This window comes from Anticarsia gemmatalis, chromosome 5 (genome assembly GCF_050436995.1).
Source record: "Anticarsia gemmatalis isolate Benzon Research Colony breed Stoneville strain chromosome 5, ilAntGemm2 primary, whole genome shotgun sequence".
Taxonomy (NCBI): Eukaryota; Metazoa; Arthropoda; class Insecta; order Lepidoptera; family Erebidae; genus Anticarsia; species Anticarsia gemmatalis.
In genome coordinates, this window is record NC_134749.1 from 4,285,575 (window position 1) to 4,308,978 (window position 23,404).

Genomic DNA, 23,404 nt, shown 5'->3' on the forward strand with positions numbered 1-23,404 from the left:
TGTATTTGTATGAGAGTGAGTGCGCGAACGTGCGTGTGATATTATGATATAGTCGTAACTATTGGTCGTATAAATACTATATTTACAATACAGAGAACACTCGCTGACCACTGCTGCTTGTCGTCCGATACGATCTCACTGTTGTGTGTATGTATGTTAGTGTGTGTAATGTGTTGGTGAGTTTGTGACTGTGTGTGTGACTCGTGCGACAACCATGGGTTCTTTCTGACTTAATACAAACTTAAATGAATATTTTATACTATAAAATACATAGATGAATGAACTATTTCCATTTATTTTTCTATTGGTTTACTACAATCTGTGTTAGAGTCGAATAGCAGCAGAACGAGAGAGTTATAAACTTATATATTATATATATTAGTGGTCAGGAACAATTAGTGTGGGATCTATTTATATAAACTCACACCCTACTACGTAACAGTTCGATGAGTAAGCTCTTGATATGACTATTTTTATATGGATTATAATACACAGTGTATGTACTCTAGCTAGATAGATGCATATTGAATATGCCGTAACGAGCATAAGCGCGGCTACAAGCCCGAATTCATTTACAAACACTTGACGTTATCATAGATTATACTTCCCTACCAACACGAGCGTTTACCGTACATACTCTTGAAGTTCCCTAGTTAGTTTATTGCCATCTTTGTATCATTAGAAACTGTAGTACAATATGGGTATATACATACATTTCGCTATTATTCGATAATAAAAGTGTATGCTCTTGTAGATGAAGTAATGATGTTCACGTCGATGTGTTTGTAACTCGAGTTGTTTGTAAGCGAGTTCACGGCTCGGCCGCACATACAAATCCTCCGCCTCGCAGTTGGGCAAAGACAGTGAATACGTGATATTTTATTTTTACTACATTCAGGGGCCGAAACAAATTCCAAGGTCGAAAATACTGATTTTACTGACCAAAAATTCAAAAATACTGACCATTTCAAAACCGTTTTTCGGGTGAATAACAAAAAATACAGTCAAACTGAGAGGTCAAAATCCTTTCTTGAAGTCGGTCAAAAAGCTTATTTTCGGTTATTGGCCTCCCCCATCCCAATAGTCAACCAGCACCGCCTTTTTATTGTGTTAATAAGCTTTTTCTATTGTTATTTCTTTAGTAATTGTTATTGTATTACGATGCGCTCATAGCCAGTTGTGCTCACCGGTCGGTAAACGATCTCCGGGTTAAGCAACCGTTAGCACAGTCATTCTATAGATGGGTGACCGCATAGTGGTATTGGAACTGAGCGTCTTCGTGCTCGGAGGGCACGTAAAAAGTCGGTCCCGGATGTTGTCGATTAGGATAAGAGTCATTAAGCCATGTCAAAGGACTTTCAGTCGGCTTGAACAACTTTGACACTAGGTTGACCACTAACCATACAAAAGATGCATAGATAGATTGTATTACAAGTGAGTCATGCGCATTCATGCAAAATTGACATACTCCAATAAACTCCAGAAACGCTAATAAACTTCACTAAACTTCAATAAACTCCAATCAACACCAAAAACTCTAATAAACTTCCCGTGTTACGAATTTTCAATCAGGTCTTACGAATTTTCGATCTAGACACGTGTCCTGACGCGAGTTTAGAAGTTTTTACCCATCCAAAAGAAAAGTGCGCAACGCCGCTAAAGAATTTTCACTTCAAAAATCCTGATTTCAATAATATAGAAAACTAGCTTTTACCCGCGACTTCGTCCGCCACCTGAATTTTCCCATGGGAATGCGTCATTTTCCCGGGGAACAAAAGTAGCCTATGTCCTTTCTCAGGTATCAAAATATCTCTATACCAAATTTCATGCATATTTGCTATTGGTTCAGTAGTTTAGGCGTGATTGAGTAGCAGACAGACAGACAGAGTTACTTTCGCATTTAATAATAAATGCGAAAGTAACTCTGTCTGTAGTATGGATTTAAATTTGCTATTCTATTGAAGTCATGTGATGCTTCAATATATACGTAGATCATCTACATAATATAGAGCATCCAAAGCAGCCCTCTGATATCATCACTGGGCAAATCAAGAATGTAAGATTGGCCAACAGCAGAGGAAAACCAAAAAAAAAATTGAATTCGGAAAAATACCGACAATACTGACCGATTTTCGAAAATACTGACTTTTACTGACCATGTCCGAAAATACTGACTTTTACTGACTTTACTGACCAGTTTCGGCCCCTGTTAACATTGATTAAAGTTTCAATTGGCATTTATCCTTTATTGACTTGAAACATAATTATATATTTTTCTATATGTTGCGTAGTTCCATGAGTTTTAACATTTAGTATGTAAATAAATGGCAAGCTTTAATATTAAGTACGTTAATTATGATTATGAGAATGTAGAGAAATTGTTACAATGTAAATTTGTTATAGACTAAGACATAATTGAGATTCTGCTTCCTTAACATTGAATGCCAATTTATTATGTAGGTTTGGGACGTGAATTAGCGATCGTTTCATTATTTTCATTTTATAATTGTAAAGTCTTGAATGTATGATTTTCGTAGACTTGAGATCTTCCACGTTAAATATACTTATAAGACGAGTATCTTCATACAAGTTTTAGCGGAGTTGTAATTTTAAGTCACATTTCCAAACTAGTGGGAGATTATGCCAAAGTTCACTGTCATTTAAAAATTACGTCACAGATATAATATCCACCGTTAGGAACTAAAATATTTTAGTTGAGAATAATACAAGTTTAGTTGTGTTTGGTACAAACCGCCTTTACATTCTGAATGTTTCTAATTGCACTATATATTGTAAAGTTTTATATTTCTAGATATAACGTAATTATATAATTGTAGTGCACAAACTAATGTCAGGCCCACGACAACGACGCCTCGTGTGGGCCGATCTAGATGAAACATAAACATATTATGTATATAATATTGTAACATTTCTGTTATAATATAAAACTCATGTTAACTGATGATGTTGATAATGTTTTAGAATTTTTTTAGTGCTTTTTCCTAAAGGTACCTAAAGCCACACGGCACACGTAATATTAACCTCAAAACAAATATAAACACTGTTAATCTATTACAAAATGTTTTTATTTATTTTTCCTTTTTTTTTACAGCTGTTCTTGATTTAGGGCTATCGTGAGAAAACTCTGTTTACAAGTTTTTTGAGTCATCTAGTGAAACGCTAGCATGAAATTAAGAGAGAATGTTTTTTAACGTCTAAGAAGTAATATTGGTCAAGATAATTAATAATTTAAGATCCCACTGCGAAATACAAACTCCATTTCCTACTAACATTTGTAAATAGACAAATATATTGATAACAGTTTTGATTTTAACGTAATATCAGTACACTTAATATATCCTTTTACATGAAAATTCATAGATTACATGAAAAACACTATTCATGTCATGTCCAGGGCCGTATCTACGCGGCCGTAACTTGTCGACGACAAGTCGAGACAAAGACCTGTTCAGCAACGAACGCGGTGAAACAGCGCTAAACGCCGTGGAACAGCGTTAAATTCTGTCTACTCACAGCTGATCGCCAGCGGGCGTTTCTATATTAACATAATGGGCAAGGCAGACATTTTTTGTAATAATAGAAAGAGGTAAAGTTATTGTTGCTAAAATAAAACTCTCAATCATTGTTATTTATTTATATTTCAAAAGAAAGGAAGTACAATAGCTACCGTTAATAACAAGTATAATTAGTTTGCATAGTAATAATGATTCGAATTAAGTTCTTAAATATTAATATTGATATCTATGTTGACATCCTCAAGCATAATTGTATATATATACAGTAAAGCTATTAAAATCATAAAAACTCCTTCTAAATTAATCTCAATCTTTCGCTAATTGACTATCGTTGGGTGTATACTGGGATCCTACATAATTGAATTCCCAGGAACTAATCTAACTCTACCCTCACGTAGGCCTCCCGTCCTGTCGACTCTTCCAATACTTCGTATCGTATCTTCAAATAAACATTTACATATACAAACAGGTGTACAAAAACCTTAATATAATCACAAGGATTCCTCTACCTACATATGTACAGTAATTGGTGCTATGTAATGTAAACGACACATACATGATATAACTATCAATAAGCAGCAAGTAAGAGTTGGTCGCGCTACGAACAATCTGAGTACAACTACTTGTAACTTGTATGCGGTGACTAATGAGTGTTGTGACCGACGCCTCGTGTAGCTGCCACTGACTTACAACTCATCCTTCCATCCATGCGGTTTTGCCACAATGGAATATATTTTTGGCACAAACACGTGCTTAATTATACTATATACTTTATAAATTGTTATAACAATAAAGTCTTCACAATATCTTATTGCTTTTTGTTAAAATTCAAATTGAGATAACAGGTCATTTTCTGAAACAATATCGTAAAGATAACACCCGCTATAGCGGTACACATATCATACATGTTTCATAGGAATGCTTTATAACATACATATAAAATAGAATAAAGAAATTAATGTTCTTTGGAATGTAACGAAGTTTAAAATTTAGCTTTAGTGAATGACAATGAATACGAACTTCACGGCGTACAAATGTGATGGATATGTAACATTACTTCTAAGGTACACGTAAAGGCACCCTCCGATGTCGATTCTATATTGGTCCTCCCTGAGAATAAAACATTAAGTCATAATATAAACGGCAAAAGTGTAGTACACGATACACTCATACAATGGCACAATATTTTACACTTTTATTCATATAAGGTGTGCCGTTGACAATACCACGAATACCGAAAATATTAATAATAATAATATATTACTTAATATACTTTAGGTAATACCAATAAATCCCTACTTAAATATTCGGATTTAATAGATCATATTGTAGAATGAATATAATATTATTCATTGCACTAGCTGCTAAAGCGACATGTAAACATCATTCAAAATTTCAAGACCATAAAAAAATAATCGTTTCTTTAAAATAAAAATATCGCTTATGTTCTATGTTTGACATAAAAATTGGTGCTATGTTTCGTCACAAGGCAATTCGTGGAGTTCCACCACACGTATAAATATCTCCCAGCTATGTAAGAATTACACCTCATAGAAAATACTTTCTACAATTGAGTGTTTGAGTGTAAGTGCAAGCAAAAATAATGTTATTATATACATATGTAATGTACAGTCAAAACAAAAATATGCACATTTTCAACAACATTTTTATCAATGAAAACAAAAGATCCTACCATTTGTGACATTCTCAATAATTTAACAATCACTGTGTGCTTATTGTTCACTAAAAGCAATAATTGCATTGCCATGATTAATAATAAAATGTGCAATTGACAGTGAATACATACTTTTCTCGTGACTGTACGTGTACATAGCTAAGCTTGTTGTTACTTGCATTGATCCCATAGTTATTGAATCTGGGGATAACCTTCTCCAGACTATCACGTTACGATTTAGCTGCCGATAAGCTGTTAAGTACATTGTTGTATGGTTTATAGATAAGCATTATTGTTGCTTTCACTCTACAGTAAAATAGTCTGGAATATAAATATGTTAATATAATACTGTAATACAAAATGTAACGTATCGCTACGATTTCGCTATATTACTATAAAATCATTTAAAGAAGTTATTATCTTCATTACGTACAGAATATGTACAGACAAATTAGGTCTATAAATTATGTATTACAAGTACAGATTATATCGGTCAACGTGCTAATTAATGCACTGCATCTATGTCTCGCTGCGCGCGTGAAATTTTAACCTGTAAGTAAAATTTACAAATTATCGTCAAGTACGAGTCAATTTTGAAATACCAAAAGATGTGAACAAATGGAAACGGCTCTATTCGTGCGGCACGTATTACAATAACGAGGCGATAAGGCGAGTCGGCGCGTGCTGCCCCCGGGTTAGTACTGTTAGCCTAATGCCTGCTAGTCACCTTGTCCTTGGGCGTGGAGGCCTCGCCCGACTCCAGCGCGAACATCTTCATCTTCTCCTTGAAGGACAGCTGCTCCGGCACCGGCGTGCTGGAGGCGCGCGCCTGTCGCTCGGCCAGGCGCCGCGCGCGCGGGTCTCTGCAACGGACGGTACGTGCACTCTAACGTTCTCACGATTGTACACCTAACACTGGCTAAATTCAGTGTATGGAACTAGTTTTGGTCCGCGACAAGCGAGGAAAATTTACACGTTGCATATGTCCCCCGGCGGGACGTAACCCGTTTCAGCCGTTTAGCAGTAAAATAAAACAGATGGAATACTTTTGTTAAAATATGGTAATTCCTTAAATTGAACAACATAAATGAAGAATGGAGCAGAAATAAACAATGGAATGAAAACGGGAAAACTAAAGCGAAGCGGCCGCCAGCTAGCATAAAATAAATATGCTATTCTATTTCTGAAAAATTGCGTCGCAGGACCCTCATTAGGACTGAAAATTCTAAAACAAATTATTTATCCTTAGAAGTGCATAACGCAACACATATCGCACCTGTATACTTCCTGTGCGCCGATAACCCCGGGAGTGTGCGTGGGCGCGGCGCCCGGCTGTGTAGGCGTGGGCGGAGACGCGGGGCCCGCCAACATGTTTTCTGCTTCTTCGATGAAACGCTGGAACGAAGAGTCGAAATTACTAACACAATTTCTACGTATACTTTACGACGAGTCGGGAAATATAACGTATCGCGGCGCTCACGTCGGGGTCTTCTCTCTGCGGTGGCGGCACGTGCTGCGGAGCGTGCTGTGATGCATGCTGCTGCGGCGCATGTTGCTGCGGCGCATGTTGCTGCGGCGCATGTTGCTGTAGCGCGTGTTGCTGCGCGTGCTGGGCAGCGAGCGCGGGCGGGTCGTGCAGCGGGGGCGGCGAGCAGCTGGGCGGGGCGGGCGGCGCCGCGCGCTCGTGGAACGACACGCGCTTGTCGCGGAGCGTGCTCACCGGGGACCTGCGCCAAAGGAGGGGGGCTTCGTTATGCGGTCCGATAACGTAACGACGAGCCGACCGTTACTTTCGACATCGTCATAGGTCAACGTCGATATCTGTAACTAGCGGTAGTACTCACTGTGGCGGCGCGGCGTGCGCGTGGTGCGGGGCGGCGCGGGGCGGGTCGGCGCGCGGCTCGTGGCGCGGGTCGGGGCGCGGGTCGGGGCGCGGGTCGGGGCGCGGGTCGGCGCGCGGCGGGGACAGCGTGCGGGCGCGCTCGGCCATGACGGCGAACGACGAGCCGCGCGCGGGGGGCGGCGGCGCGCCCGCCGAGCCCGGCCGCTCCTCGTGCGCCGGCAACACCTGCAGCGGGCGACGGCTGATACACTTGCGGGACTTAAACGTGCGATTATGTTTTATCGGCACTATAGCGTACCGAAGAATAAGAGCGGGATCTCATTATCGAGGCTCCGCTCGCCGTCTGTCGGTCTGTCCCCGGGCCGGTAGCTCGAGAATATTTCCCAAATCTTACCGTTTCCGAAGTGTAACCGTTAGTGATCTCGGTTCTCGCGGTGTTCGTTTTCAGAATGGACTTGGGCGGGTGCGGGGGCTGCGCGAGGGGTGCGGGCGGGGCCGGGGAGGGCGGAGGGGGAGACGCCGCGCTGACGACCGAGTGCGCGGAGTCGTCCACTCCCTCCTCCGTATCTTCTGACCCTTCGGCTGCGTTGTTTTCCTCCTGTCGACGGTTAGTGAGATAGCAGTGTAACGTATTATCGTCTATACTGTTTTATTCGTGTTAAAGCTGTTCTGAGATAACAAAAAAAGCTGTGCGCGGGTCACACTAGTAATAGTCGGTACGCACCTGGTCGTGTTGCGTGGCTCGTAGTTCGAAGTCCCGCTCTAGTTGCAGTGAACGGAGTTGTTGATTCTGCACTGGCGTGCGCGACGAACCCAGCGACACTAACTGCGCGATGGCCGCGTCCCTGCACAATGACACGGCAAATCGAAATTAATCAACGGTTTACAAAATACGCTACGAGCGAAAGTCGAAACTGCGGATTCCGAGTGATGCGGTCGTTTCCAGTCGCAGAAAGGATATTCGTTTTCTCTGTGAATTCGTAAGTACTAAATATGATATGGAAGTTATATATGAAGTAAGTATATAAAGCAACGCTAAGCTACCTGCGAGCCCGGGCGGCGGCGCGGCGCGCCTCGTTCTGCCGCTCGCGCTCCTCGCGCTGCCACGGGTTGTGCGGCGCCGGGCCGCGCCCCGCGCCCGCGCCCGGGCCCGCGCCCGCCGGGTACACCGACACCGCGGGCGGCTCCAGGGCGCTCGCCACGTAGCGCTCTGCGAACGGGACTTCATTAGTAAACACCAATATTTTACAATAAAATTATAGATGACGATAGGTACAAAAAATGTTATCATCGCATCATTCTTTCACAATTTATTTATTGTACTTTTACAATTTACCTTAATATATTAACTAGTTTAATTGCATCGGTCCGACGTCAAAATATATATTCTTTACCCGATGTGATAAATTAACTATCACTCGATGTATAAACTACTTAGATCATACGTGACAAACTCACCGTCTTCTGGTTGTACAGAACTGACCGACTGCTGCTGTTGCAGGTGTAACTGCTGTTGCTCGTCTGACTCCATATCTGTTCTTCGAGCGCCCTAGATAATAAGAATATCATTATTACCATTTTTCTTAATACTAATAGATAGTATGTTACAAGTAGCGATGATTTACGTATAGAATTCTAACCTGCGGTTTTGGAGCGACGGGTGGTTGCGATCTTTGCGGGGACGGTGGACCGGGCGGTAACCACTCGTATCTGTGAATATTATTACAACTAAACAATTAATGATTTTTGACATTGCTGACGGATTGTTGCTATCATTTAAAACGTTTCATTATAAATTGTAAGAGTTAATACAAGACTGACCTCTGCGGCGGTACGTGTTGGTTGTGATAGATCTGTTGTGGCTGCGCCTGCGCGGGGTGCATGTGCTGCAGCATGGGCGGCGCCGCGTGCTGCAGCGAGTGCGGCAGCTGCGGCGACTGTTGCGACTGTTGGGACTGCTGCGACTGCTGCTGGTAGTGCAGCGCCTGCCCCCCGTGCATATGCAGCGGTGCTTGACCTGATCGTTACACCAAAAACTAAGTAATGCGCAACGTAGTTAAAGCGTAGTAAACTCGCTGAGAAATTATGTATGAATAAATAAAGTAAGAAATAAGGAAAGAGGAAATAGTCTTTATTTATGCATTAAGATGAGAGTATTAATCGTGTGTTACCCATGATATGTTGGTGGTTGTGCGGCGGGGGCGGGTGTTGGTTGAGGAGCGGTTGCTTGTGGTGCATCTGGTAGGCCTGCTGCCGCCGCGCCACTTCCTCAGACATCTCCGCCAGCTTGGCTGCCCTCGCCTGCTGCATACACATAACACAGGATGATTTCACATTCAACATAAGCAGTCATATCAATTATACCTTGCAAACGCATGATATAAGTGTTGCATCAAGTAAGAATAAGAACGAGTGCGATCGTTTCCATCGCCAAAGGTCTAAGAATTATAAGAAGCGAAGTTCAAAAGTTCAAATTTAATAATATTCAATCTAAATGTACTAAAATCAAAATGCATTATCTTTTCTTTATCTTCCTGTCCTATACTTAAGAATAAAAAAGATGTATCTTATAATATTATAATTAATCTGTTACCTGATGGTGTAATGGTGAATCAGGCGGCTCCGACTGCGGCCCCGCGGCAAAGTGCGCTGACTGCGGCCTGTTGCTGCCCGTCGAACTACGTAGTGATGACCATCTAAGCAAAACACAATTACATTTTGAATAATAAATATATATATATCATCGAAAATTCTGAACTAACATGTGGTCGTACCCTGCTTCCATGCGTTTCTAAGTACGACGCTAGTGAACCGTAACCCAAGATCACCTCGATCGTCAGTAACGAGTTTCTCTTTCAGAATTGTAAAATCATGAACTGGCAATCGGATTTTAAATTTGTTTTTTTTTCCAAACACGAAAATAGCTACGTTTAAAATAATCTGAGTCGTTCAACGTTTTTGATGTGAATTGTAAATAATAATGAAAGTTTACTCTCACGAACCTGTCTTGTAACGCGTGTTGTTGTGACTGCACCGTGGATAGGTTCTGGTAGAAGCCGTCGTGCTGCGACGGCGCCGATAGGTTGTGGCTGCTCCGGGACTTGCTGGGCCAAGCGCTCGGAGAACCACTCACTACCGTCGTACTTACTGCCGCACTGTCCCAACATTACATTCAATTAGCCTATCGAAATTTCACTTATAACGTTCTGAGATTGCAAACTTTCGTGTCGATTTAAGCTAAGGCCGCTTCTACCTTCAGATCGGAGCGACACTTACCCACCATAAAAGAATAGTTAAAAACTTAAGTTACAAACAGACGAGATCGTTGATACCGTGCAACTTACAATGCCACATTGAAAAAAAGGTGTAATGGAATAAGGCAGTATACCTGACAGGCGGTGGGTGGTGGTGGTGCGGCGGCGGCGAGGCCACGTGGTGCAGCGAGGGCGTGCTCTTGCTGGACTTGACGGGCTCGGCCGCCAGCCGCGCCGGCAGGTCCCGCTCCGACGCGCGCCGCACCGCGCCGCCCGCGGGCCCCGCGGCCCCTGCACCCCCTGTCACACACTCTACTGATGCATCACACTGTCGCTAGGCGCTATGGGCGTGCGGCTAATCGTATGCAATGTACGTTACATAATACAAATAAAATCAAGCATTTTTATGGTTTAAAGTATATAAAAAAAGTGAAAAAATAAATTCCCCCACTCTTGTTTCAATGCAAGCGAAAATTATCGTCGATTCCCTCATTCTCCGGAGACGAAACGTAAACATTTAGTAAATAAAAACAGAACTGCAGACGAAAAACAAATAAAAAGAGTGCGAGTGTTGAAAACGAGATAACTATAAAAATAATAACGATCGGTTGCGACATAACGATGACTAAATATAATCGACTACGCCATGCACCTACAAAAAAAAATCAGGTGGATGAACAGTAAGAAATAAATGGTGCGTCCGGCTATAACACACCTATCGTCATGCGTGTGTGGGAGCCTTACACGGTGTGCGCGCGATGTCGGGGCAGCTGCGCGCCAGCCCCGGCCGCCGCCCGCCGCCCGCCGACACGTCCAGCGAGGACCGCGACGGTATCATCGCTACGACTCTTGGCAACCGGTCCTCGAATATTTTTTCTATGCTTTCGCTTCTCTCTAGCGATTCTTTGCTTCTAGCTTGTTCGGAATTCATGCTCGATTGATTAGATTTTAGCTTGATATTGTCGAGTGTGATTCGTCTTGGTTTTTTATCGATTATTTCATTGAAAACGTACCCGTTAGACGTATTATCTGTGTGATCCTCGGAAGGTAAGTTTGGTATCTCGAATTCGTTGCCGTGAGCTAGCGTATCTTCGCTGCCGCGGGATCCGTATCTGGACCAATCCTCTAACTGAATTAGTATGCTTTTGACTTCGTCATCCGACATTTTTTCACCCTTAGTATCACTCGTTTCGGTTTTATTAAATTCATATTGTATGTCGGCTAAACTTGTACTAACGGGCAGATTATCTGTAATTTTCGTCATTTTGTCATCGCGGTCGCGAACGCTAAGGTTCGGACTGGACTGGCAATTTCGTTTATAAATCCTAACGCAATACTTCAAATTAATATCATTGAAATGTTTTGTTAATGCTTTCACTTTACCGAAAGCAGGCCTGTATTCATCTGGGGATTTCCAAGACTTACGGTCGACACTATCTAATATTTGTTTAGCACCAGGTTCTGCGGGAGTTTGAGCTTTAATGTGTTCTACATCAAATTTGTCATTAGTCATCTGATCAAAAGAATCTGAAGTCGAATAAGTGGACGGAATTTCGGTGTCTTCAGATTTACCAGAAAAGGATGTCGACATGCTAAATAAAGCTCTTTTGAGTCGACATTGAATATTTCCAATTTTTTCACAGTCTTTTTTAATGTCTAAGTTAAGTTCACGTCTTTTATCGTTTGGTGTGGCCATTATCTCTTTCGGCTCACTAAACATTGGGGAGGAGGGAGTCTGGCAAACTGCATCCACAGTTTCAGGTTTACGTTCAGACTCGGACTGGTCTAGCGACAAAGAAGGTAATATCCGTCGTATCTTGGGCGTAGCAACCTTATCAGGTGGTCCCTCGTTTTCGAATATTAGGGGTTCCGAGTTAGGTTCATCTATAAACGGGATTTGTTGGGTCTCAGGTTGAGGAGTGCGACAACACTCGCACGCGCTGACACATTCATCGACCCCTGTACACCGTCGCCTATAAAACTCATTGTCTCGAGTACGTGAATTGAATAAATCTAATGTGAGCTTTGTATCTATGGGTCTCATTTGCGGTGGTAGACAAATAGGCTCGCCGTTGTCACTAGACTGATCGTAGTTCGCGGGTGGATCAGGGACCGGAGGCGGCTCCTCCTGGGGTTCCTCCCGCGGTGACTCTTCGGCCTGAGTGGCACAATCACTAACATCTTCACTAGTGGGATGCTGTTCATCGAAGTCTTCGCAAGTGAAGGTAAACACCGGGATGGGCCGTGGCGGTGGCGCTTCGCTCTTAAGTTCTATGGGGCAGCCCGGTGTGTCAGGGGACAAGTCGTCTTGTAATTGATTGTTCTCCCTATCCAAGGTGACTATCAACCTAGGGATGGACCCGTGGTAATGAGGTTGCCACTCGTCACTCTCATCCGTACTAGATTCCGTCGACTCGTCTCTCAGGATTTGACATCGATTGTAACACGGCCGACGACTATATCCTGCAAATTATACTTACGTAAAACTCGAGTCACCAGTTCAACTATACATTTTCTAACGAAAAAGCGGAACCAAAAAAATATTAACCAAAAACATCTGCAAAAATAGGTAATAAAACAAGACAGCTGTAGGCCACAGAATATAAAACAAGACAACGACGAAGTAGGAAGCAAATAATAAAACAAAACGAATCGAAGGACCGTTCACGAAGCTGACTTCAAAGTAAACAAGCGGCCAGTTATCGAGAGATGTTACCGAGCGTGTGGGTGTCGGGAATAAAAGGCGTATGTTTCGCCGAGGTGTAAAATTGCCAAGACATAATTGCCTGCAGTAGCTAGCTCGGTAAGCGGCGAGGTCGGTTTGAGCAGCGCGGGGTGCATGTTCGTGAACGTGCCGGAGTTGCGCCGCGCGCGGTCCTCGTACTGCACCTCCTCGTCTGTGCCGCACATGTCGACAGATCGAGTCAGCAACATACTCTACAGCCGCAGTGCTCCACTGACGAGATCCGACCCACTCTCGAGAACCTTGTATCGACAATAACTACATCGGCTCGTCAATGGATCACCTTTGTATTAATATCGATAATCTAATTTTAGACTAAGGCTAAGTAGAAAATCTGGTGGTCATACCTTGCCGCTGATTGTACGCAGGTTGGTGAAGAAGAGTCGCGAGACCGTGGAGCATGGCGCCCTGTTTCGCTACTTCCAGCGTTACCGTCGGTCCAGTTCGCACTAAGTACTCTGCAGCCTGTATGCGTTACAAACTTCTTATTTGAGATTTCCATTAGAGAGAAAAGTTTCAATAATTACGCTTCTTTGCAGCAAATTCGTCAATTTAGTAACTTATGATTCGTCCAGACAAATGTTTGTTAAAAATAAGTCTGTATAAAGAAGATTCTTTAGTATTTAAAACTGTGAGATGTTATGACATATAATCGATATACCTTTTCTTGCGTGATGCCAACGAGGGATTGTCCGTCCACGGACAACAGTTGATCTCCGGCCGCGAGTCGTCCGTCGGCGGCGGCCGCGCCTCCCGGCACCACCGACTTGATGTATATCCCGAGCTTCGTCTGCCCCGCGCCCTGCGGAACGGTTCCGGTCAATATCGCAGCAGCAGGAGGGGAGGAGCCGGAGCGCGGCGGGCCACTCACCTTGGCGGCGACGATGCTGAGCCCCATGCCGTTGGAGTTCTTGTGCAGCTGGATGATGTGCAGGCGCGGGTCGCGGCGCGCGGCGGGCGGCGCGGCGCACAGGTACACGGTCCACACGCCGGGCGCGTGCGGCTGGTGCGCCAGGCGGCACAGCCCGCCGCGCTGCAGCGGCGCCACGAACTCCGCCAGCCCCGGCGGCACGCCGCACACCACCTCGGCGCTGAACCCGTCGCTGGGGATCAGCAGCCCCGCGCCCAGCCACGAGCTCTCCTCGAGCCGGATCTGTCGAGAACGGAACGAAACGTGAGACGAGCGGTCGAGCTAAAGACTTATCGCACCACCAGGTCGAGGACTCACCTCCCTGCCGTCGGCGCGGTACAGCTCGTCGGTGTGTGAGCGCACGTAGGCCACGCCCGCCTCCACGACGTCGGGCGGCGCCAGCGGCGCCAGCAGCGCTCGCGCTTGCACGGAGTTCAGCTTGAAGCACGCCTTCAGTGCCGCGCGGACTTCGTCTTCCGTTCGATATTCGCCTTGGATTAATCGCGCTGTAAACAAATTCGGTTCGATAATGGTCCGTGGCGTCCCCCTTTTTTACTTTACATCAATGTTAATATGGTACTCGGCACTCACCGGCTTGGTTCATTCTAGCGAAATGACACTCGGCAGCCAGTTCGAGTCCCTGCCTCTCCGCCCACGCCGCTAGAACCTTCAGTCGGGCCGATAACGCGGCACCCCACCGGGCGCTCACAGTGCCAGGCTCCGTCACGAGCTATGAGATAAAATATGAACTCAATCAGGAATTTTAAAACCTTTTCAGGATAATTATATTATAATATAAATTCATCCACAATCGTGTGATTCTCGAACTGGACTGATCGCGTAGATCGTCGAAACTTAAAAAAATTACGCAACGCGAAGTTTTCACGGCCGTCGAGAAACTCACTTTGTTAAAACAAACAGCGTTGATGTAGTGAAAGAGATGTGAGAACAGTTGTATGGTGAGCGCGGCGTTGACCCGGCAGCGGCGCAGCAGCACGATGGCGGTGGCGAGCGCCTGCAGCGTGGGCGCCGTGGCCTCCGTGGCGTCCGACACGCCCGCGCTCGTCAGCGTCGCCAGCCCACGGGACAACTCTTCTTGGAAACATGACACCAGGTTACTGCAAAAGATATTGTATGATAATTAATAGTAGAACATACTATCATTCTCGTAAATGGACAACCACGTTGAATAAGCTGTGAGTATTGGAATAAAATTTGCTTTTAATTTAAGCCATTTCCCTTACAAAATTGAATATTATTAAGGGACGACATGGTGATCCGACGTGGCGACACGAGGAGTTGGCAAACAAAAGCTTCCCATTTTATAAGCTTAAATTGTTTATAATGATCAATTGGGTGAAGGCCAATAATGGTCACGGTCACGCGGGTTTTATTATATTCATACGACATTGCGAAGGAGAGTCCATAATACTTTTAATCGGTGTAGGGTCTATTATTTATGCTATTACGGACATGCTGCAGCAAACAGAGACGTTAGACGCTGACGTACTGTTTGAACCAACAAGTGAAGGGGGAAATTATATTTTATAAATTACAGTCCTTCTAAAATGCGTCCTTTATGTGCCTTTGCCCAGCAGTGGGACACTCAAACAGGCTAAGAAAAAAACAATATTACAAAGTAAATATTATTACCTAAAAGCATTCTGCACGGTTATTGACAGCAAATCTTGAGCTTGGGTGGAGAACGACGATATATGTCGGTCGTATTTGAGGAAATGTAACAGTTCGCTAGCGTTCGTCATCCAAAAAGCTTGTGCTGCTGAGTCCGTGCATCGTTCCTGTAAATTGTACATAATCATGTTTATATAAAATCATATTTATCTATCATTTTCGAGGAAATACGAATAAAAGGCTTTATGAACGAATCCAATCAAATTACGTTCCTTTCATCGATATAATTGCGGTTTGGTCAACATTTTTTTTTTAATATACGTAAGTACTTATCTTATTTTTAATGAACGACGGACAGACGTCGAATTGAGAACCACCTCCTTTTTTGAGTCGGTTAAAAAGAATGTATACTACAATAATATGTAACAAGTTAAGTTTATTAAGTAAATAATACAGACCTGCACAGTGGCGTGTATGAGCGTGGCGACGTGGTGTAAGAAGGCGGTCAGTTTGTGCGCGCGCTCCGTCGGCGTCAACTCCGGCCGGTAATGAGTCGACGCTCGGTACCTGCGATAAAACAAATAAATAATAAAATAAAAAAATAATTTAACCCATTACTGTCCCACTGCTGGGCAAGGGTCTCCTCCCGTAATGAGGGAGGGGTTAGGCCTTGAGTCCACCACGCTGGCCAAGTGCGGGTTGGGGACTTTGCATGTCCTCAATAAATGTATTAAACAATTTTTTTTAGGCATGCAAGGTTTCCTCACGATGTTTTCCTTCACCGTTGGAGCATGTGATAATTATTTCTAATACACACATAACTTCGAAAAGTCATTGGTGTGTTGCCTCGGATTCGAACCTGCGACCACTAGCGTGGGAGGTGCCAACTTAAACCACTCGGCTATCACTGCTTAATAAGATAAAACAAATATTTCTTTTAAAAACATTTTCCTTGCTGTCGCTTAATTTCGTTCGATTATAATACACTCAAGTAGTACAAAGGGATGGCATGATAGAAAAGTACCCCTTTGATTGGTAAATGAAAACCAGTTGCGAATGGTGATGATCATAAATATCATCATTACAGGCATTATATAAAAAAATACTATAATCCTGCAATAACGAATCAAAGAAACTTATTGTTATACTCGTAATTTTGTTTCCCCTAATTAGTCGAGTAGTATTGTACAATATTTAGCGGATTAATTCAAACTACACGTATTTCTGTTACAACGCCAGATAATTTGTATAAATACAACACAGTACAAACAGCGAGATCAGGAAATGTCTGTAGGTCAAACAAATATTAGTCCCGAGCGAGAATCGAAATCGGGCGGAGTGTTCCGCTTCACCGCCATTTGGGTCACTTATTGAATTTAAACTAGATCGGAAATAATTATAGCACAAGACATTTTGATGAAAATATATTTATATCGTCCGGTATCGGAAGTTTATAACATTACATTACAAATATATGATAGCTCTCTGTAAATCGACTCTTACCTGGCGCATAAGTACAGCGTGTATACTGGTGCCAGTTTGAAGGCAGGTGCATGAGGATCGAGCCTGGTGATGACTGCCGCAAGGAACTGCGCTTGTCCCGCTTCAGGGAACTCCAATACAGCCGGTAAAATGGCCTCTTGGCAAGGACGTGCTCCACCCAGTACGCCGCCCATCCTGGTTATAATACAACAATATTATGTGTAAGCTCAAAATAGATGTTTCAATAATCCAAAATGGAAAATCCTCTAACTTTCCGAAACAGAGCTTCAAAATGTGTAAATATTAATAAACAACCCCTCTGTCTAAAATATGAATAAGCGAAATCAATTCATCAGTTGTTCAAATTTCAATAAACATAAACTTCGCCGTTGGGGAAACTTCTGAAGGGATTAAAATTCTACAGTAATAATTTAACATTAAAGGAAGGTTCCTTGTAGTCTCTTAAAATAACAAGTTAGTTACATCATTTGTGCTGTGATGTTCAGAGATTTTGATATAATGTTCATGTGATTTGTGCTGGTTATGTTACGACATATAAAAAAATACCTGTTATCATGTCCAGAGCCGCCGCTCTTAGCGCTGCAGATACTCTTTGTCTCAACGTTGCCATCAAGATCGAATGTAGTCTCGTAATTGTCTTTGTACTGTGAGTTAGTTGAACGATTTACACTAGCACTTTGGTCTTGATCATTATACACGGAGCTAGAGTGTTCGTCTTTCGCATAATCGTCTTTAGAATCACTAAGATGTTGTGACATAATGAGCGATTCGTTGTCAAGTTTCAGCGTGTTGTTGTTGTAGGGTGGTATAGTGTCATTGGCGTCTCTGTAGTATGTGTCGTGGGACACGGGACTCATGGTCCTTTGATACTCTGTGTCGTTGGTGGTGTTCGCGTTCGAGTCGAGCGGGTCCGGCTGGTGCGAAGACATTGACGTCGGCGACATGGCACCGCTATTCTCGCCGGGAGAAGTCGGCGATCTAACGTAAGGGTAACGGACACAAGCAGATATTCGTGAGCCAGTGACAGAAACATGCAAAAGAAAACAAACAATGATAGATGATACAACATAAAATACACAGCTTAACAGTGATTAGATAAGCGACGGGACCGACGTGTATACTTTCTAAAGAATTAGTACAAATTAAAAGTAATAACAAAACGTTGCATTTGTGCAATGAGTTTTCGATAAACTATAATATCGATTAAACATAAATGTTCGGATCAATCTACATCCAATTAACTATAAGGGGCGCAACTAATCACAACATGTATAGGTACCGAGCGTGTAGGAGTGGATGCATTCTCACCTGTCGTATATTGAGCCGGAGCCGAAGTGTTGTGATTGAGCTAGGTTTCTGTTAATGAGGTTCTCCTGTGCCGGGTCGACGAAACGGAATGTTGAAACTCGACCGAATTTAAGTAGGCAACCGTGCTGCGAGAAAACACGTTCAATTAATTGGAGTACAAATCGCAATTGAGAGCCTCTTGCATCGCTGCGATCTAATTTCAATTTGTATGTTTAACACCGCTCGTAGATAACTGCGGCAATCCAAAGGTTTCAATTTTGGGAAAATTGGCCAATCTTCTGGCATTATTAATTATTATGAACCAGAATTTATCTTGAGTCAAGAGGCCTCGACACAGTTAACTTAAATTAATTTTGTAAAACTCAAAAATATTATACTATAGAAAGCTTGGAATTAAGAGCTTTTTAAATAAGTATTCTACTGATTCAAATCCACAGTGTAATCAACGATTAGCAGATGTAAATGTATAGCGACATAAGACGTGGGTGGATCGCGGAATACATTACCAGTAGGTAAGTCCAACCGTCACCCATTTGAAAAAAAACATCGAGGGCGACTGTGTGACCTTGGTCTACAAGTTTGATACGTGCCTGGACTGTGTTATCGCTTACGTATTGAGGTTACAACAGCAAACAATTTGCACTTATATACACTTTTTCGCCGAAAAGAATTTTGGTTTCTTAAAAATAAACCAGATATCTAAATAATTTAAACATATATTTTTCTGAAGCCGCAATTCATCAGCTTGGAAATAAATAGCTTTATTTCAAATCTGAATCTGCACCACCCATCTGTTATCATAAATAATACTATATTCAACTGATCTTCTAAAATACAGATATTTTGTGAATAAATGTTGTATAAAAGATCACATCCGTATTATTATAAAAGTGTGATTGGATGTTCCGTGTTCGAACTATAGAATGTGTATTCAAATGATTGAATCTGACCACATTGAATTACATTATGCAAATTTACCACAACACACAACTGAAACTAAGTTAATTTCCTCTACAATTTCTGTAGAAGCGAGTCTGCTAATGAATCAAGTCCATTTAACGCTACAACGTGAAAATTTACACAAGTTTTCTCTTCATTAAGCAGCTCAAACAATGTGTTCGTGCCTGCATTATGAAGCTTTCCTGCCCTGCTGTGGTAAAAATATATTCGAAGAAAAGCGGCTAGACGAAAGCATTCTCAACACGACTTCCGAGTAGATACGAGGAAGTCGTCGTCATATCACGAAAATAAACGTCTTTATGTTAAGTGCACGATAAAAGAGACGTAACGATTCCGTGAAGATAGAAAGCTTTTAGCCCATATAATATAAGTGTACCTACAGCAAAATAACCAAGATCAAATTTTTATCTAGAATTTTAGTCCTTTACCTCGCTTCCTTACTAAGGACTATAAGAGAGTGATCGTGCACCCTAGGTCTTATCTAAAGATGAACTAGAGGATTTAAGTAAGGAACAAAACAATATATCGTGTGGAAAACATATAATCGCAAATAAAAAATCAAGCAAAATAAATATTTGGGTACGTTCTACCTACGATATTAACATATCATGTGTTTTATTGGCAGAATGTTAATTTCTCAAATCATAATTGGCAGGGTTTAAAAAAAATATATTTGTCAAAGTAATGCCTAAAATCTCTAGAATTAACAGTAATAAACATGTAACGTATGTCACCTGTAAACGTTGTGAGTGCATGATCCTGCGCCCGTTGACATAAACGTGCGCGTCAGCGTGCAGTGGCGTGACGCTGTAGCCGCCGCCCTCGGCCGGGGCCACCACGCAGTGCCGCGGCTGGATGGAAGGTCCGTACAGCTGCAGGCTCGACCCATTGCCAGAACCCACCTACACATTTAACTTATAGATTAAAATAGTCCAAAATAGACAGTTTTCCACTTATTTGGAAATATACACGTCTACACCTGCCTAAATACAAGTGAATGTCAAAATACCATAACACTTAGGTGTTATGGTATTTTGACATTCACTTGTATACTAAAATATCGATCATAAAATAATGTAGTCTTTTAAATGTACAAAAACTTTTAAAGCCACTCGGTAGGAAAACGCTCTCATGCATGAAGATGCTCTTGCTCTTCAGTTTTCACTTAGTCTATAGGATAATAAATTAATGTAGTCCCGTGGAGGACCAAATTCAACACAAACGATATCCAACGTGCCCTACAATACACTCCCCTTATTATTCATACATTATTCAAGTTTGAACTTTCAACGCGGGCACAGTTTTAAGCGACAAAGTATAAATTCATAAAGCGTTAAGCTGAAATGTCGCGTTAACAACGTAATTTAATTGTCCTTGTTGTGAAAACTGTGCTTTCAAAGAACTGCTAACTGCTTTTAATGTATAATACACAATCTACACTAATATTATAAACGGAAAGTGTGTTTGTTAGTTACTAAAAACGTGATACATTTTACGGAGACAGGGTTTTATAGATACTGAGGCTTTACGATAAGAGAAAGATAAATTTGTTTTCAGTGTACGTATAAGATATAAGGTATGTCTTTTCAAACCATCTATCCGCCAGAATTTTCTACTCGATATAAAGTCATTAATAAATAATGACTTTATATCGAGTAATGACTAATGTTTGATCTGCACATAACTTTTTTCATGAAAAACGTGTAATTACCTCAACCACATCATTGATTTTAAGTCGGCGTCCATTTTCAAGCGGCGTAGCGTCCGGTGCCATCTCCACCAGCATGGGCTCATTGCCGGGGCGGCCGCCAGCGGCGCCCGCGCCCGCGCCCACCTTCTTCTTGCGCCTACGAGGCTGAACGTCCGCCGGCCGCCGCCGCACGTGAAACATGATGGAGCCTACAACAAAACATAACATCGATTACTTTTAGAACTATTTATTACATGTCCATATTCGTTTTGTACCAATAGTGTGGTACGCGTGCAACACTCATACAGGTCATCACGTACAATACGGTGTACTCACAGCTTATTTATGCAAACTGTTCCGGATTCATCCATTCCCCGTCGAATTCGTGAAGTCCCATGGGATGTAGTACAATGGAACATTATTTATACCTTTATAGATAACATTTTTATTGTGAGGTGTAAGTATTCATTTCCACTGCTCGAGGAGTTGTAATATGAGGATAACAACGAAAGATCGTGTTTCACTAATGTTAACAGAAAAAACTAGAAGCTTGAACGTGTTACCTGTCGTTCAACACATTTTATGAGATAAATAATACACCTTTATTTCTTCGCTTTTAATATTGTAAACTGAAACAAGCCTTTAGAAAATATTTTAGCATCTTCTCATCTTTAGTAGTTGTATTCGTAAATAGTCAAAATATAACAACAGTATAACAGAATATAACAAAGACAATAAAGGGTAAAGTCCATGTTTTTGTTTGAAAGGAGATCATCCATTTTGGGCCTTTTTTCAAAGTGCCGGCCAACAAAAAAAAGTGGCATGTATCGATAGAGCTAGCCATTTGAAGCAATAATTAGTATGGCACGAAACCGGTAGGATCGCTTTGAACCGAGTTATACAGGTTTGAAGATTCATAATATTCAAACATTAATTCATTTCTGAAAGTGCTGTAAAACATAAAATAATGATTGATTTTGCTAGAATTAACTATCTAAAGCAAACGACTACTCTCAAGTTGATTTAAGGTCGTAAGCACACGTATCAACTCGGAAACGGGTCGTCACCGTATCAACTCGAGCTCATCAGTATTATTTGTATGTAATTCCCTACTGTAACACACTTATCGGAATCGTTATGTGATCGCCCCGGCTCACGACCATAGGAGTGGTTCGTATGCGCATTATGCATACACCAGCACCCAGGGTGGAGTGCAGGACTATGTGCAGATTCCGATAGAAGGGCAGGCATACCTTCTAAACCGCAACATGTGTCCTCATAACAAGGGCCCTCATCACAAATGGTGCCCGAAGCACAAAATATTGTTCCACATGCCGATGAGTCGGACATAACAACCCAACGGCAACACTCTAGGTGACCTCTTACCTAGACGATGGTTTGATAGTTGCACACAATCGAGGGTGCGGCCCCTTAGGTGCGAGTTTGATTCCCCCGGCGCCTCAATGCGTCGCAACTGGACTGGTCACTGGCGACTAGCGCAAGGTCAGCGCATCCTCCCTTAGCGAACCCAAGGGGCCGCACCCTCGATTGTGTGCAACTATCAAACCATCGTCTAGGTAAGAGGTCACCTAGATGTGAGACACCTCGTGCAGACTGAGCTATAGAATGTCCCTTTTCTATAGCTCAGTCTGCACGAGGCCAAAATTAGCTGAAATAATATAATAAGCCGGAACATTTTTAGTAGGTATAATATTTGTATTTTGTTTATTGCCAAACACAGTAAAATCTTTTATATATTTAGGAATATTCATTTAAATGAAAAGCAAATAATACGTAGGTTTCTATTGACATTGTTAAAACGGTATAAAAAAGACGTACGTTTATATGTTTTACCAAATAAAATATTTATTACGAATAGCGTGGGAAATTCATGAAAAATGTGCTGCCTGAACAAACCGAAAGCATTCAATGGAATGCCTTTTGTTGGAAAATTCTATTGTAAAGTTTTCAATGTACATATCTAGAAAACCTTAAGCGGAGTCGGTTCTGAATATACCAGTGCATAAACTGAATTCTTCAAGGTTTTTCAATCAGTTCCTTTTGAACAAAAAATAATTAAAACATTTAAGTCTAAAATACTTATAATATAGAAAAATAATAAATATGGCTTTGTAATGTAGTAGGAAACACGAAATTTACTAACTCCCAAGTGGCTCTACTTACTGCGGAAATCGAATAGATCCGACGCAAAAGACACCGCAAGAAACTCTGAAGTCAGTCTTTTAAAATATTCAAAGAAACTACCTGTTTTTCAATCGATCGTGAATGAGTTTCGTTCAGTTGCGGGTCTTACGACATTCAACCAATAATGTTGTATTGTTATTTCGAT

General features: G+C 42.0%; 1 protein-coding gene across 7 annotated transcripts in view; it reads right to left on the bottom strand.

Moving 5' to 3' along the window:
• Positions 1 to 3,640: 3,640 nt before the first annotated feature.
• The window catches only part of cno (adherens junction formation factor afadin), a 56,240-nt gene continuing 36,476 nt past the window's right edge, over positions 3,641 to 23,404 (bottom strand). For 4 of the 7 annotated variants that reach the window (XM_076114197.1, XM_076114195.1, XM_076114196.1 and 1 more), the window contains 28 exons: positions 21,076 to 21,263; positions 20,099 to 20,266; positions 18,405 to 18,529; positions 17,643 to 18,074; positions 17,097 to 17,270; positions 16,052 to 16,160; positions 15,615 to 15,760; positions 14,866 to 15,079; positions 14,553 to 14,691; positions 14,280 to 14,467; positions 13,923 to 14,204; positions 13,713 to 13,853; positions 13,399 to 13,516; positions 10,443 to 10,608; positions 10,057 to 10,209; positions 9,648 to 9,750; positions 9,226 to 9,358; positions 8,876 to 9,071; positions 8,695 to 8,764; positions 8,513 to 8,603; positions 8,099 to 8,264; positions 7,779 to 7,899; positions 7,449 to 7,652; positions 7,056 to 7,279; positions 6,692 to 6,938; positions 6,488 to 6,606; positions 5,939 to 6,074; positions 3,641 to 5,761 (listed from right to left, as the gene is read on the bottom strand). In XM_076114197.1, coding sequence (XP_075970312.1) covers positions 5,717 to 5,761; positions 5,939 to 6,074; positions 6,488 to 6,606; positions 6,692 to 6,938; positions 7,056 to 7,279; positions 7,449 to 7,652; positions 7,779 to 7,899; positions 8,099 to 8,264; positions 8,513 to 8,603; positions 8,695 to 8,764; positions 8,876 to 9,071; positions 9,226 to 9,358; positions 9,648 to 9,750; positions 10,057 to 10,209; positions 10,443 to 10,608; positions 13,399 to 13,516; positions 13,713 to 13,853; positions 13,923 to 14,204; positions 14,280 to 14,467; positions 14,553 to 14,691; positions 14,866 to 15,079; positions 15,615 to 15,760; positions 16,052 to 16,160; positions 17,097 to 17,270; positions 17,643 to 18,074; positions 18,405 to 18,529; positions 20,099 to 20,266; positions 21,076 to 21,263 — 4,598 coding nt within the window. In that variant the 3' untranslated portion in view covers positions 3,641 to 5,716. The remainder of the gene's footprint in view (positions 5,762 to 5,938; positions 6,075 to 6,487; positions 6,607 to 6,691; positions 6,939 to 7,055; positions 7,280 to 7,448; positions 7,653 to 7,778; positions 7,900 to 8,098; positions 8,265 to 8,512; positions 8,604 to 8,694; positions 8,765 to 8,875; positions 9,072 to 9,225; positions 9,359 to 9,647; positions 9,751 to 10,056; positions 10,210 to 10,442; positions 10,609 to 13,398; positions 13,517 to 13,712; positions 13,854 to 13,922; positions 14,205 to 14,279; positions 14,468 to 14,552; positions 14,692 to 14,865; positions 15,080 to 15,614; positions 15,761 to 16,051; positions 16,161 to 17,096; positions 17,271 to 17,642; positions 18,075 to 18,404; positions 18,530 to 20,098; positions 20,267 to 21,075; positions 21,264 to 23,404) is intronic. The other 3 variants (XM_076114199.1, XM_076114200.1, XM_076114201.1) reach the window with 3 other exon arrangements.